The sequence below is a fragment of the Apis cerana genome, linkage group LG15 (assembly GCF_029169275.1).
Source record: "Apis cerana isolate GH-2021 linkage group LG15, AcerK_1.0, whole genome shotgun sequence".
Classification (NCBI taxonomy): Eukaryota; Metazoa; Arthropoda; class Insecta; order Hymenoptera; family Apidae; genus Apis; species Apis cerana.
In genome coordinates this window covers 2,896,507-2,910,526 of record NC_083866.1, presented here as the reverse complement: position 1 = coordinate 2,910,526, position 14,020 = coordinate 2,896,507, and the positions used below count along the sequence as shown (strand labels likewise).

Below are 14,020 nucleotides of genomic sequence, written 5' to 3'. Positions count from 1 at the left end.
ATTTTGAATTTGTTTATTTAAATGATTTAATGAAATTATTAAAATTTTTTATGAAATAATATATAATATCAAATATTAATTTTTTTATATTTCATATATTTTAATTGATTATTTTATACATTTTATTATTTTCTTTAATCTTTTTATATTATATTTCAATGAAATTTTAAAGTGTAAAAATAAAACCTATAAATATACATATAATTGTAGATAGCATTCCCTAGAAATTAAATCTGTTAAATTTTGTTTACGTTTTCCTCTAACCTTCAAAATGTATAAAAATCACGAATAATTATCTTATTTACTTTTTCTTACAACAATGTTATTTATTTATAAATATGGAAATTTGTAATATTATTAATATTATATGATATTAATAACACATTTTATAATTTTATATTCTTAATTAATTAACAGTTATAAAATCACAAGCAGAAATAATGTATATGTATCACTAAACTTACAAATATAATAATGGCATTTTCATTTCGTATTGGTACCAAATGGTGCCATGATTTTCCAAAATTGGCAAAGGAATCTGGATTTTATTTTAATATGCATAAATCCAGAATAAGAGTAGATTGGAATCGTATAAGTATGTATATAAATGATTTCAGTAGCATTATTTAATTTATTTATAATTCTATATTATTTTAGGTAATATAGATATAGATCGAATTATAAAAGAAAGAGATTTTCATTCCATTGATGAAAATATAAACAATGTAATAGATTATTGTTTAGAAAGTGAATATGATGTTAAAATCTTGGATCCAAATTTTGTAAAACTCTTTTGTCTTGCACAGTTAGCAGTTGAATATTTATTATATTGTAAACAATATTTAGATCATAGTGTAATGATATTAAAAGATGAATTAAAATTAAAAATTGAAGAAAATATTAAATTAAAAAAAGAAATAGCTACTTTAGAAGAAATAGTGAAACATGTGAAAGAAAAAGTAAAAGAAAAAAGTAAATTAATAGAAACTAAAATTGGAGATACTAATGGTGAAATATATAAAGTAAGAAAATTATAAATATTATTTTAATTAAATTTTTTTTTAAAAATATAATGTAAATAAAATAGATATACTTATTAAAAAACTGCATAATAAATATGCTTTAGATATATTTTTCTTAAAAGAAAAGTTTTAATTATGTATATAAAAAAATTAACTAAAAATTAAATATAAATTAAAAATTATCTATTATCTTATTTTTTAAGCAAAATTATTAATATTCTTTTAGTGTCCACATTGTCCAAAATCTTTCATATCTTCTATGTTTGTTAGTGCACATATTATACGTCGTCATACACATACATCAGATTTATATATGTCTGTTTCTCCTATACATGAGCATTATCGTAATGAAACTGAAAAGTTGCATAATGAAATAAAAAACTTAAAAGAAAGATTAAATGAAACAGAAAAAGTAATAAGAAATGAATCTGAAAGGATCTGTGATAAAAAGATATTAAATTATAATAAAAAGCAAACTGAAAATGAAATTGAAAATCTTAAATATGATAATAATAAATCTAAAGAACATTTAGAATACAAAGAATATCAAGAAGAAATAAAAAATTTAAAAATCATGCTCTTTGATGAAATACATGTATGTATAAATTTGGAAACTTTTAAAATATTTTAAGTAATAATATAATAAAATATTTTAAGTAATAATAATAATAGATAAATGTTTTAACAGAATTTGAGACAAAAAGAGAACATTATGTATGAGCGTACATCTGAAATAAATGTCCAAGCATTAATAAGTCAACAAGAAAAAGAATTTCAAAAATTAAAAAATCAATTACTCGACAAAGTAAGTAAAAAATTTTTTCATACAATGAATATGATTATACAATGGATGACAACTTTTTTTGATATTTTGTAGTTTACTCCAGACATAGAAAGCATGCATACAAAGTTATATGATCAAGAAAATTATTGGAAATCAAAAATAGAACAATTAGAAAATCAACATCATAAAGATATTGAGAGACTTACTATAGAATTGAAATTGACACAAAATGCCGCTGATGATATGAAAGCTAAATATGAAGCAAAAGTTAATGATTTAGAACGTCAAACAGCAAATCAATCAAATATTTTAATTGAACAAAGTAAACAATTACATTCCTTATCACATGAAATAAATATTTCACAATTAAATGAAAGAAATAAAGATTTAAAAAATAATTCTTTACAAAAATGTAGTCCATCTATAATATTAGATAATGAAATCTCAAAAAAATCTGATGAGAATAATTTAAAACAAAATTGTGTGGATGCAACAATTGAACAAATTATTACTGAAAATAATATAATAGACACTACAATTACTTCAAATTTATCAAGTAAAGTATTTCCATTAACAGAAGATACACAAATTTTGAATTCCAAAAATAAATTCATTATTCATGAAAATAAAAGAAATATTAAACAAAAATATGAAAAAATTCCAGATATTGAAAACTTCAATCATATAAAAACTATCAAAAAAGATTTAGAATATTATAGTTCAAGTAATATTTCAGATTTAGAAGATTCGATGCTTGAAGAAGAAAATAATTCTAAACATAAAAAATATAATGAATCAATTATAAAAATGGATTTACACAAACCTGATATAAGTAAGCTAGAAAATGTTATTAATAAAAATACATCTAATGACTTTTTATCTGATATTAAAAATATCAAAACATTGAAATCTATAGAAGAGAATTTATCTTCTGTAACAAATTCAGAATCATTTATTTCTAATTCAAGTATAGAAAATGATATTACAATTTACAATGATTCCTCATTGCATGAATATAAAACACAATTACCATTTTCTTTAAAATCTAAAAAAATAACAGAGCATAATTATAAGAGTTTGCAGGCTAGTTTAATGGATGTTTTTGAGCAAAAATTAAAAGATTTAGGAATAGATCCAGAATGGCAAGGAATACCAAAAACAACTTTTAAACAAAAAATGGATATTTTGAAACATCATCACAAATTAGCTGTAAAAGTAAGAAAAATATATAAAATATCATTATAATATTTATAATTCTTATAACTTATTAATGTTTTTTAAATTATATATTTTATTAATGTTAATTACTTATTTATTTATTCATAGAAATTACCAAAATATCATCAAATTAAGTTAAGAATAATCGAAGAAGTTCTCAATAAAATATCTAGAAAAGAAAAAATTACAGAAAATATAAAACAATTTAAAAAACCATCTTTACATAGACCAATAATAAAAGAATTAAGCAATCAACAAAATCCTGGTAATTATAATTTTGTTTTTCATATGTAAATCTAATTTTCTTTTTAGAAAAAAAACATTTTTTTTAAATTCTCATATTTCTACATTACAAGCAATAACGTTAAACGAATATTATTCTACACCAGAAATTAAAGATTCTGTTAAAAATATAACTGAAAATGAATCACTACCTATAAAAACACAAATTGCAAATTATAAAACTATAGAAGAATTAATAGATATTTCTCCTAATTCAATAAAATCTTTGGAAAGTATACAAGATGCTACAAATTTACAAGAGTTTTTAATAAAAAAAGATTTTTTGAATGAAATGAAACCTGTATTCAATTCTGAAACATTCAAAGTAATATCAAATAATAAAACTATATCAAGTTACAAATCTATTGAAAATAATGATATAAATAATTCAGATATACAACAAGAATTACAAAATATTTTTATATCACCTAAACATAATAAAAGTGTTCTAAAATCTACAACTGGTTCAACAAATAGTTTGATAAAAAAAAAAGTTATTTTTGATCTAACAAATAAAAAGGATAAAGAATCATATTCTGATGATGATAAAGAAAAAAAAGAATTATATGAGAATAATTGGAATACTTTAAGGTATGTATAAAATAAATAATATTTTTTTATATAATAAATAAAAAGTAATTATATAATAAATAATAAATAAAAAATATTTTATTTTAATTTATATTATTTAATTTTATATTTATTTAGTAATTCTGATGAGCAAAAATATTTATCTCAATTAGAAGATCATAAAAATTCAAGTAATATCATACTAAAAACTGCACAAAGTGATAAAATAGCAGAATTATCAAAAAAACTTGAAATACAGGTAAAATGTTAAAAAATTATTTATTTTTTAATACTAACAATTATAAATGTATTATTTCAGTTAAATATGGTGAGACAAAAACCTATAGGATCTGTTGAAACAATATTTTCTTCAAAGTACATACAAAATAAAAAAAATCAAAATAAGAGCATTGAACAAATAAATCCTACTAGTATAAGTTCTTTTGTAATAAACCCAGTTCAAACATCTTTATCATATTCTAAAAAACCAAATGATTTATTACCACAATCAGCATCATATAATTTAACAGATAAAATATCTGAAATTTTACATGCAGAATCTGTATCAGAAATATCAGATTTAGATTCTGACATAGATAAAATTTTAAAATTAGAATAAGATTTAGATTAAGATTTATATAATGTACGATATCAAGATATTTTCTTGTAAAAAGAAATATAGAATAAAATTTTTTTATTTAAGCCTTAATTTTCAAAGTAATCGATTTTATATATATTACATATATATGTATTTACAATTAAACTAGACAATTTTCTGTACGAAATATACCTATTTTATTACAATAATGAAGACATTCAAAATATAAATCATTAATGAAATATATTAATACGTATTTAGAGACATGAAAATTAAAAATATATTATTAAGAGTACAAATATTAAAAAATAATTAAATGAGGATGTTAAGAATAGGGACATCATTTTCAAGAATATTATTAATAATAAAATTTTTATAATAAAACATTTTTTCTATTAATTATAATTCCAAAATTCTTAAAATATTATTTGCAAATCAATATTTTATTTCACATCATATTTTAAAAAATCATATTTTAATCATAATTGCATATATAGTAGATTTTTAGCTTGATTATTTTGAAAATTAAGCTTCAAACAAAAAAATTTTATTTGGACTTTTTATATTAACATTATATCGTATAATATATATAATAATTATATATACTATATAAACATAATATAATTTTAATTTTTTCAAATTTACAGTTATACAAAACAATGTTTTTATTGTGAAATATAATTAAATAAAAATACTCTTTGTAAAATAAAACATAATATTAATAATATTAGTAATAATTATAAAGTATGTAATAATTTTTCATTTATTGATTTGTAATCTAGTCTATTAGACCAAAAAAAATAATCATTATATAATACAGTCAATATTTCACCTATTGTAAATAATTTTTATTTCTGAAACAAATAAAAACAAAAATATTTCTTATATCAAAATATTTTATTATAAAATTGTTATACATATAAAAATAATATTAATATATTTAATCTATATATTTAATAATATATTTAATCTATTTTAATATAAAAGTTTTAATAATTATTTAATATCAATTATTTTTAAATATGATTTTAAATATAATTATTATATTTAGAAGCTAAAGTTAATATTCATAATATTCTACATTAAAAACAAGAATTATGCTCTCTCTCTCTCTCTCTATATATATATATATATATATATAAATTATAAAACATAAGTTTCTTTAGATAATATAAATATTAACATGACTTTATTAATATTTCAAATAATATAATATTTTAATTTAATATTATTTTGTAAAAAACATTTAATAAAATTGTATACATATTGTATATATATATATAGATATTATGTAGAGAGATTTTTATAAACCATACATCATCTGAATTATAATGTAAATTATATATAACTTTCTTAAACATGTATTATTATTACTGTACTATTTATATTTAATAATATATAATATATGATTTGTATTTAAAAGAATAAATAATATATTTTATTATTTTTTTTATGAATTCTGTAAAACAGAAAATAGTTCAAAAATTTTTTATCTCATGTATAAAATTATTAATGATATATTTCGAAAAATAATAGAATTTATATTTGAAATGCACTATCCAAAAATAATTTACAAATGTATCATAAAATGATCATATTTATATTTACTGTCTATCATAAAATAATAAAATATGCTATAAAAATAAAGTTAAATAATTGATTAAAAATTTTTATAATTTTCTGGTAAAAAAAATAATGCCAATATGTAATATTTTGCTTAATATATGATATCTTGATATTTCGTCTTCATATTCTATAAATATATTTTCTGCATTTTTCTTTCATCATGAAAAATCCTTAATAAATTCTATATTACAAATATTTCGTATAGCTATTTCTGGATTATTATTTATATTTGTTTACAATGTTATAATTTATTTCAAATGTTAAAACAAAGACAAAAAACTGTTTTGAATATATTGAAATGTTGAAAATATATCATATTGAAAAAAGAAAAGGCATTAAGCAATCAAGTAATATTATAAAATTATTATTTCTTACAAAATTGAATATCAATTCTAATATTGGAAATATATAATATCCAATTATAATATTGGAAATAAAGAAAAAAGTAAATAATAATGAAGAGAGCATTGATTTATAAATCACTGAAAAAAAAATTGAAGAAACAATATAACAATGTATTCAAAATAATATAGATAATATAAATCAAAATATAAGTACTTCAAATTTAGATTATATCATTAATACCAAATTTTCTGTAAAATCAAAAGAAAAGTTTAAAAAAAACATATGTAACTACAATAAAGCAGATAAAATCAATTAATAATATTTATAATTATAATAATAACAAAAAAAAAAGTTTTGAAATGATAGCAAAAATAAATTGATAACATTAATTACTGATAATAATATATATAACATTAATTGATAAGATAATTATTAAAATCAATATTATAATATTTGTTTTTTATAGAGTATATTAATTTAAAATTAATATTAAAAATATATTTAATACATTAGAAATATGAAAATAATTTTTTATATTTCTTTAGCAAATATTCATATATTAAAAATATATATTATTGAAGAAAATTATATATTATTAGTAGCTACTGAAAAAAAAGAATTTCAAAATTCTGTAAAAGTAGATTCCAGACATTTGTCTGGAATAGCAATGAATTACAAATACAAAATATCGATTTTAAATGGAAAAAAAAATAAAAATATTAGAAAAATAAAAGAAAATATTGCAGATGATTATTTTTCTTGTTATTGAATTTAATTTTAAACATTTATTTATCTATTAATTATATTTTTTTATTATTTAAATTTTTATATATGTATATATAGTAATAATAGTTGCTCAAATAAAAATATCTATAAAATCAGGAATCATATTAAAATATAATTTAAAAAAAAATAATAAATATTTTTAAATATTTTAATATTTAAATTATATAAATTATATATAATATTTAAATAAATATTTTAAATATTAATAGTAAATATTTTTGTCTAAAAAATAGAAAACAAGTGAACTAAAAATGTATATCAAAACTCATTCAACATTTAAAAAAACATATATATGTGAAAAATGTGTCAAGTATAAATATAAACAAACATTAGAAATACATATTGAAATACATAATGAATAAATCCATTTCAATGTAAGATTTGTAACAAATATTTTACACAAAAAAGAACTTCTATGAGACATTTATTAATGCATACTGATGCATTATCAATGTAAATTGTATAGTAAAAGATTTATATATGATACATCATCCAAGATGCATAAATTATCACATAATGAAAAGAAATCTTATAAATATTCAGTATAAATAAATAATATACAAAAATTTTTGTATATATGCTAATATCTTTTTTTTTAAATATCTGTGTTTTAAATGTATGATATACTTTTATTTTCAACATTTCATTTAAAAAAGCATATGCAAGTTCATAAATAAAAAACCATATAATTGTACAATATATGGAAAATATTTTAAAAAACGATACAATTTGTTTGATCACTAAAAAATTCATGATCTAATTTATGATTTTATTTGAAAATAAAATAAAAAAATTTAAAAAGACACAACATTAATACGTTGTTCTTTTAATAATTTTCTAAACTTCAATAAATTATAATTTTTAAAGACTTTTAATTTCCGTGTTACATTCATTTATTTAACTTTATTGTTAGATATAATCATTGTAATTTATTGTAATTGATATTTTATTAGCAAAATTTAAATAATCATATGAAATATTATTTTAATATAAATAATAAATCTGATTTTAAAGAATTACAATATACAGTTTTTCAAATTTAATCAAAAAATTATGAATTAAAAAAATGAATTCGGAAAACAATATATTACAAAAAATATAGATTCAAATAAATTATTCTTCAAAATAAATATTATTGACAATTAAATAAAATTTGTAATTTTATAAAATTTTTTATAAATTAACGAAATTTAATTAAATTAACGAAAATTTCTTTATATTTAATAATCAAAAATTATCTTTGGAAAATATAAACTATAACACAAATTTATAAACAATTATAGAACAATCAGATATATTACTTTTAAAGAATCTTTTTTCTATTGATAAAATGTCTATGTGATTCAATCAATTTTTAAAAAATTAATTATTTAGTATATTTTAACAAATTTCTTGCAAAAATCTAATTATTTTTTATTAAATTATAATATATATTTTATAATATAATATATATTTATTATTATATATAATTATTATTATATTTTTTTTAATAAATAAAATAATGTAAATAAATTAAAAGTTCCTTATATAAAAGTATTTCTAACAAAATTTATTCATTCTACATAAAATTTATTATATTAAATAAGTACATAATCAATAAAATTACAAATAATTTAATAAAGATAAAAATATAATATTATAAATTGAAAATAAAATATTATAATTTATTATGAAATATAATGGAATATATAATTTTATAATCAAATATCATATATTTAATTATCAATATTAATTGAACTTTTTTGACTAGGCATTAAATCTTTCCATGAATTAACACCATACATTCGCAATAAGGTTTTTTTTTTTAATATAGATGTCGATGAAGACCTAAAAATTTAATTATAAAAAAATATTGCATTTTACAATCAATATGAAAAAAATTAGAACTTACTCTTTTATCTCATCAACAATAGAATTAATCATTGTTGTAATAGCAACTTTTGAAAAATGAGTAAGTTCAGATAAAGATTCACTTTTTTCAAAAGAATAATTTATATAGGAATCATGAATAAAATTAATGAGCGTGTTAAATGATTTAACATAGTCATCTGTTAATAACTAAAAAATTATGATTATGATTTTAATATAATTTATAATTTATTTTAATATATTATAAAATATTGAAAATTATTACTTTCAATATATTCTATATTTTTTTATATTGATAAATTTTATACTTAATTTGTTTATATATTAAAAGAATTTACCACTAAAGAAAAAAATCCAGGATTATTAAGATGTTGATCCATATATATGTTTCTTGATTGTAATATTAATTTTGTATAAAAATTTTTCATATATTCTGGTTCTTCCATTTCTGGTGTCTTAAAATAAATTATAAATTTATATTTTTATCTATATGATCATATATATTAATTAAACAAAGTATCAATTTTAATAGAATGAATTTTTTAATACAAACTATTTGTATTGGTAATTCTTCGCTAGAAACTGATTCATCATATTCTAACTCTGCAGCTGGATCTAATTGCATTAATGTATCACGACGTTGCAGAAGTCTTGCTTGATGTCTTTTACGTTTTAATTCTTCATCTTCTATTATAATATTTGCTTGTTCATCTAAAATTACCTAAAAAGAAATTAATAATTAATAATAATTATTGTTACATACATTTTATATATTAAAAAACCTTTATATAATAATAAATACTCGTAATTCTTTATTTTCATTTAACAAAACTTCAAAATCTTTTAATTCTGAAAAAAGTCTTGGTTTTGGAAATTTATTATTATTAGGTTTATTTTCCTTTTGTTTTGGATTCTGTTTTTCTATTTCTATATTTTTATTAAATGTTTTAAATAAAACATCAGTTTCTATTTCATCAATATATTTTATAGATGTAAAATTTGAAATTGAGTTAAGATTATTTATAATCTATAAACAAATTTATAAAGATAGTTATAAAATTATAAAAAGTATAGTAAAAGAATAAAATTATATATTATACATACATTATTTAATATATCTTTAATAAAATTTATATCACTTTCTGTAGACATTGTCTTTTCTTCAGAAACTAAATTTTCTTTACTTTTTTTTTCTGCATTATCTTGTAGTGTACTAGTGTAAACATAAAACTTTTCTTTTATCCATTCATTATGAATTTTTACATCACTTGTGAGAACAAGGACTGCTTTACTATTGGAATACCTTTTACTCATTTGAATAGTTGCATGTAAATCTGTTTGTGTGATACCAATTTTTTTTTCTAATTTCAAAGAAACAATTTCATTGTGATCTATATATAAATATAAACAATTAAAAAATATTTTGAAAAATATTATTATTTTAATTTATTTGACTAACGAAATCCATAGCTATGTCCCAATAGTTCTTGAATTGCTAAAAATTCTCCACGACGAGACATATCATTAAATTCTTCTCTAGTTACAAAAATATAATATGGATTTTCAATTTTAACTGTTTCTGAATTTTTTGTTGAATACCATGGACAATATTTGACCTATGACAAATTATTATTTTAATTTTATATATTAACAAATATTAAAATATTACTTTTGTTGTTAAAGTTTGGGCAGTATGAAGAGCCAAAGCTAATTTTTTTACTGCACTTGGACCTGTAAGTATTATCAAAGGTGGACTCAATTCATCATATGGTGTTACATGTAAGTCAATTTTAGGGATGCTTAATTGTTCTAATAAAGTTAATTTTGTGATAGTACGAGCAGCTGTTAAATTTATTGGAGATGTAAATAAAGTTGCAGCAGCAATCTATTAAAATAAATATCTTATCATCTTATAGAGTAATACAATATTTAATATTTAATTATATATACCTTTTCTGAACTAAATACATTAACACCATCAATAATTTGTATACTTGGTAAAGAAAATAGAAGTACAGCTTTATAATTAGGCCATTTTGTGCAATTATTACCTCTAAAATCTACTTCGTGTATTAAGCCTTTCAAATTTAATAATTCTAACAAATCATTAATTCTGTTAAATTTTAAATCTATTACTCGTAAACTGTATGCATCCTAAAGTATGAAACAAATATTTTTTAAACTTTAAGTAATTATTAAATATAAATAAATATATAATTTATAATATAAAAACTATTACTTTGAAAAATTCTAAAGAAGATATTTTATTATATCCTAAATATAATTTTCGCAAATGGGATAAAATATTTATACCATAACCAGGTATAGCACATTTGAATGATAGTATGCAATTACCCTCTAAATTTAATTCTTGAATATTTAATTTATCCAAATTTTCAATATATTCAATTAAATTGTATGATAAATTTAAATATTTCAAATATCTAAAAATAGAATATATATATTATACATATATATATATATATATATATATATATATAAAATTATAATTATATAATAATTAATATATATATATATATATAATATATATATATATTAAAATTATATTTTAATAAAATTAAAGTAAAATTATATAAGTAAAATTATATTTATTTATTTAATTATTTTATTTAATATACTTTAATTATTATATTTTATTTAATTATAAAAGGACATATATTTACTTCAAATTTTGCAAACCAGTAATGATCTCAATTGCATTATGTGATAAATCTAAATGAACAATACTCCAGAAATCACTAATATCACACATTTTTGTTATATAATTATATGATAAATTTACATATGTCAAATACCAAGGAGGTGAAAAATTTAAAATTGTATTCATTCTATTATGTGCTACATTTAAATACATTAAATATGGAATTCCTTCCAAAGGTGATAAATTTGAAATATAATTGTATGCAAGATCAATATATTGTAAATAACGATGGTAACTTAACATTGTAATATTTGAAAGTGACTATAAATATAAAAAAAACTATATAAATACATATTCTATAAAATACTATAAAATATTTTTTTAATATAAAATAATATACCATATTTCTCATAATACATTTACTTAATACGTAAAGACCATTTTCAGGAGATTTAGTTAAAAATGATTTTCCACTTCCTATTAGTCTATCAGTAACAAATCCACAGAATTCTAAATCATCATATAATATTTCCTTAAGATTTCTTAATTTTACAACAGGTGCTTTATCATCATTCCATAAATTAAAATCTAAAGAATGAGAACTCCATTTACTTTCAGTTACACATTTTATAACCCTTTCATCTAATGTAATTGCTTTTTCATCAAATAATGTAAATGGAAGATCGAACTATAGAAATGAAAAAATTTTAATTATTTCAATTATGTCAAAATAAAATTTATTTAAAAAAAAAAATTACTTCTGGAATATCTGTTTCAAATGTTAATTCAGCAGGTAAAACTTCATAAGTTAGAAATCCATCTTTCCAACTCATCTGACTATGTGACAATAGATCTGAATCTTCTTCAATAAATGTATCATCTTCTTTTAAAGGTTCTTCTGGAATAGAAATCTTACTAATAGCATCATCAATAAATAATGGTTCCGAAGGAGAAAATAAGTAAGGAAAATTATTCTGTAATTAAAATTATAGAAATTAATTTTTATATAAATATCAGTTTTAATATTAAAAAAATATTATAAATCTATTTCAAAAATATAACTTTACTTTATCGTCACCCATTATTTTATTTAATACTATATTAGTTATTTATGTATCTTTGTAATAATTATTTTTTATTTAAAACTATTAATATAATTTTCTATTGTTTTTAACAATTGAATGTAGGCAGAGTTACCAAATATATAAAAAAAAAATTTTGTCATAAAGTTTATCAAAATAATTTTATTTATATAATTTTATAAATCTTGTGCTAAAATTTTTAAAGTTACATCTGAAAAACGATAATGATGCCATCCTTCTTCTGCAGTTATATTAATTGCTCCTTTATTTTTATAGAATTCTTGTGCAGGATTCCATTCAAGAACTGAAAAATCCAATCTGCAACAATTATTGTCTATTGCTTCCTGCAAATATGTATATATGGATATGATATATTGACATGTAATTTATTATAATATAATTTTTTATATATTTTAGAAAATTTACTTTAGCAATGGTTTTTAATAATCTACTACCAATATGTTTTCCTCGATAATTAGGTGTAATATATAAATCTTCCAAATACATGGCTTTTCCATACCATGTTGAATATGTATAATATGATATTGTATATCCTATTATATGTTTATTAATCTCTGCTATATAACATATAAACAAAGGATGTTTTGTATCAAATCCATCAGTTTCCAAAACTGTAAATATTTTTACATAAATTTAAATATTCACTTACAGTAATAATTCACTTAGTAATAAAAATTTTTACTTGTATAATCAATTTTAGGTTCATTTGACATATTCTCAAAATCAGCTAATTCCTAAAAAAATGTGTAATAACTTAAAATTTTTTTGTGATATTATTATAATATGTAACAATAAATTATATATTAAAACTACCTGTATTAAATTTCTAATAGCTTTGCAATCTTCACGTTTTGCTTTACGTATTATTATTTCGTCCATGTTTAACCTTATTATTTAAATTTTAATAACACACGAATATATTTAAAAATTGATCATAACCTTTTATTAAAACATAATATAATATATTTATTATTAAAAATGTAAAATCAGAATGTTTAAAAAATTTAATTCATTAAAAAAATATTTAAAATTTATTAAAAAATTAAAATATAAATGATTTATTTATCTATAAATATTATTTATTTATTAACAAAAAGTTCCATATTTCAAAAAATGTACATATAAATTATGTATATGTAACATTTTTTTGTTTAA

The 14,020-nt window shown here is 17.9% G+C and overlaps 2 protein-coding genes across 10 annotated transcripts; one reads left to right on the top strand and one right to left on the bottom strand.

Moving 5' to 3' along the window:
• Window positions 1-227: 227 nt before the first annotated feature.
• LOC107993332 (cilium assembly protein DZIP1L) lies at window positions 228-5,359 on the top strand. Of its 4 annotated transcripts, none has more exons than XM_062085476.1 (9): window positions 228-595; window positions 658-1,022; window positions 1,249-1,617; window positions 1,711-1,827; window positions 1,900-3,021; window positions 3,133-3,289; window positions 3,414-3,897; window positions 4,015-4,135; window positions 4,196-5,359. In XM_062085476.1, the coding sequence occupies exons 1-9, from the start codon at window positions 475-477 to the stop codon at window positions 4,493-4,495; spliced, it is 3,156 nt and encodes a 1,051-aa protein (XP_061941460.1). In that variant the 5' UTR covers window positions 228-474; the 3' UTR covers window positions 4,496-5,359. The 4 variants fall into 4 exon arrangements, with proteins under 4 accessions (XP_061941460.1, XP_028520393.2, XP_028520392.2 ...); XM_028664592.2 differs by having other exon boundaries at window positions 3,381-3,897; XM_028664591.2 differs by having other exon boundaries at window positions 3,357-3,897.
• Window positions 5,360-8,754: 3,395 nt separating this feature from the next.
• On the bottom strand, window positions 8,755-13,820 carry LOC107993331 (leucine-rich repeat and guanylate kinase domain-containing protein). Of its 6 annotated transcripts, XM_062085467.1 has the most exons (17): window positions 13,679-13,820; window positions 13,548-13,599; window positions 13,271-13,476; window positions 13,054-13,188; window positions 12,521-12,736; window positions 12,163-12,450; window positions 11,785-12,083; window positions 11,340-11,544; window positions 11,051-11,254; window positions 10,770-10,985; window positions 10,560-10,716; window positions 10,205-10,491; window positions 9,903-10,127; window positions 9,654-9,821; window positions 9,439-9,555; window positions 9,123-9,289; window positions 8,755-9,058 (listed from the first exon to the last, which is right to left on the bottom strand). In XM_062085467.1, exons 1-17 carry the CDS (start codon window positions 13,742-13,744, stop codon window positions 8,947-8,949), a joined length of 3,120 nt encoding a protein of 1,039 aa, XP_061941451.1. In that variant the 5' UTR covers window positions 13,745-13,820; the 3' UTR covers window positions 8,755-8,946. The 6 variants fall into 6 exon arrangements, with proteins under 6 accessions (XP_061941451.1, XP_061941453.1, XP_061941452.1 ...); XM_062085469.1 differs by lacking the exon at window positions 9,123-9,289; XM_062085468.1 differs by lacking the exon at window positions 10,770-10,985.
• Window positions 13,821-14,020: the final 200 nt, after the last annotated feature.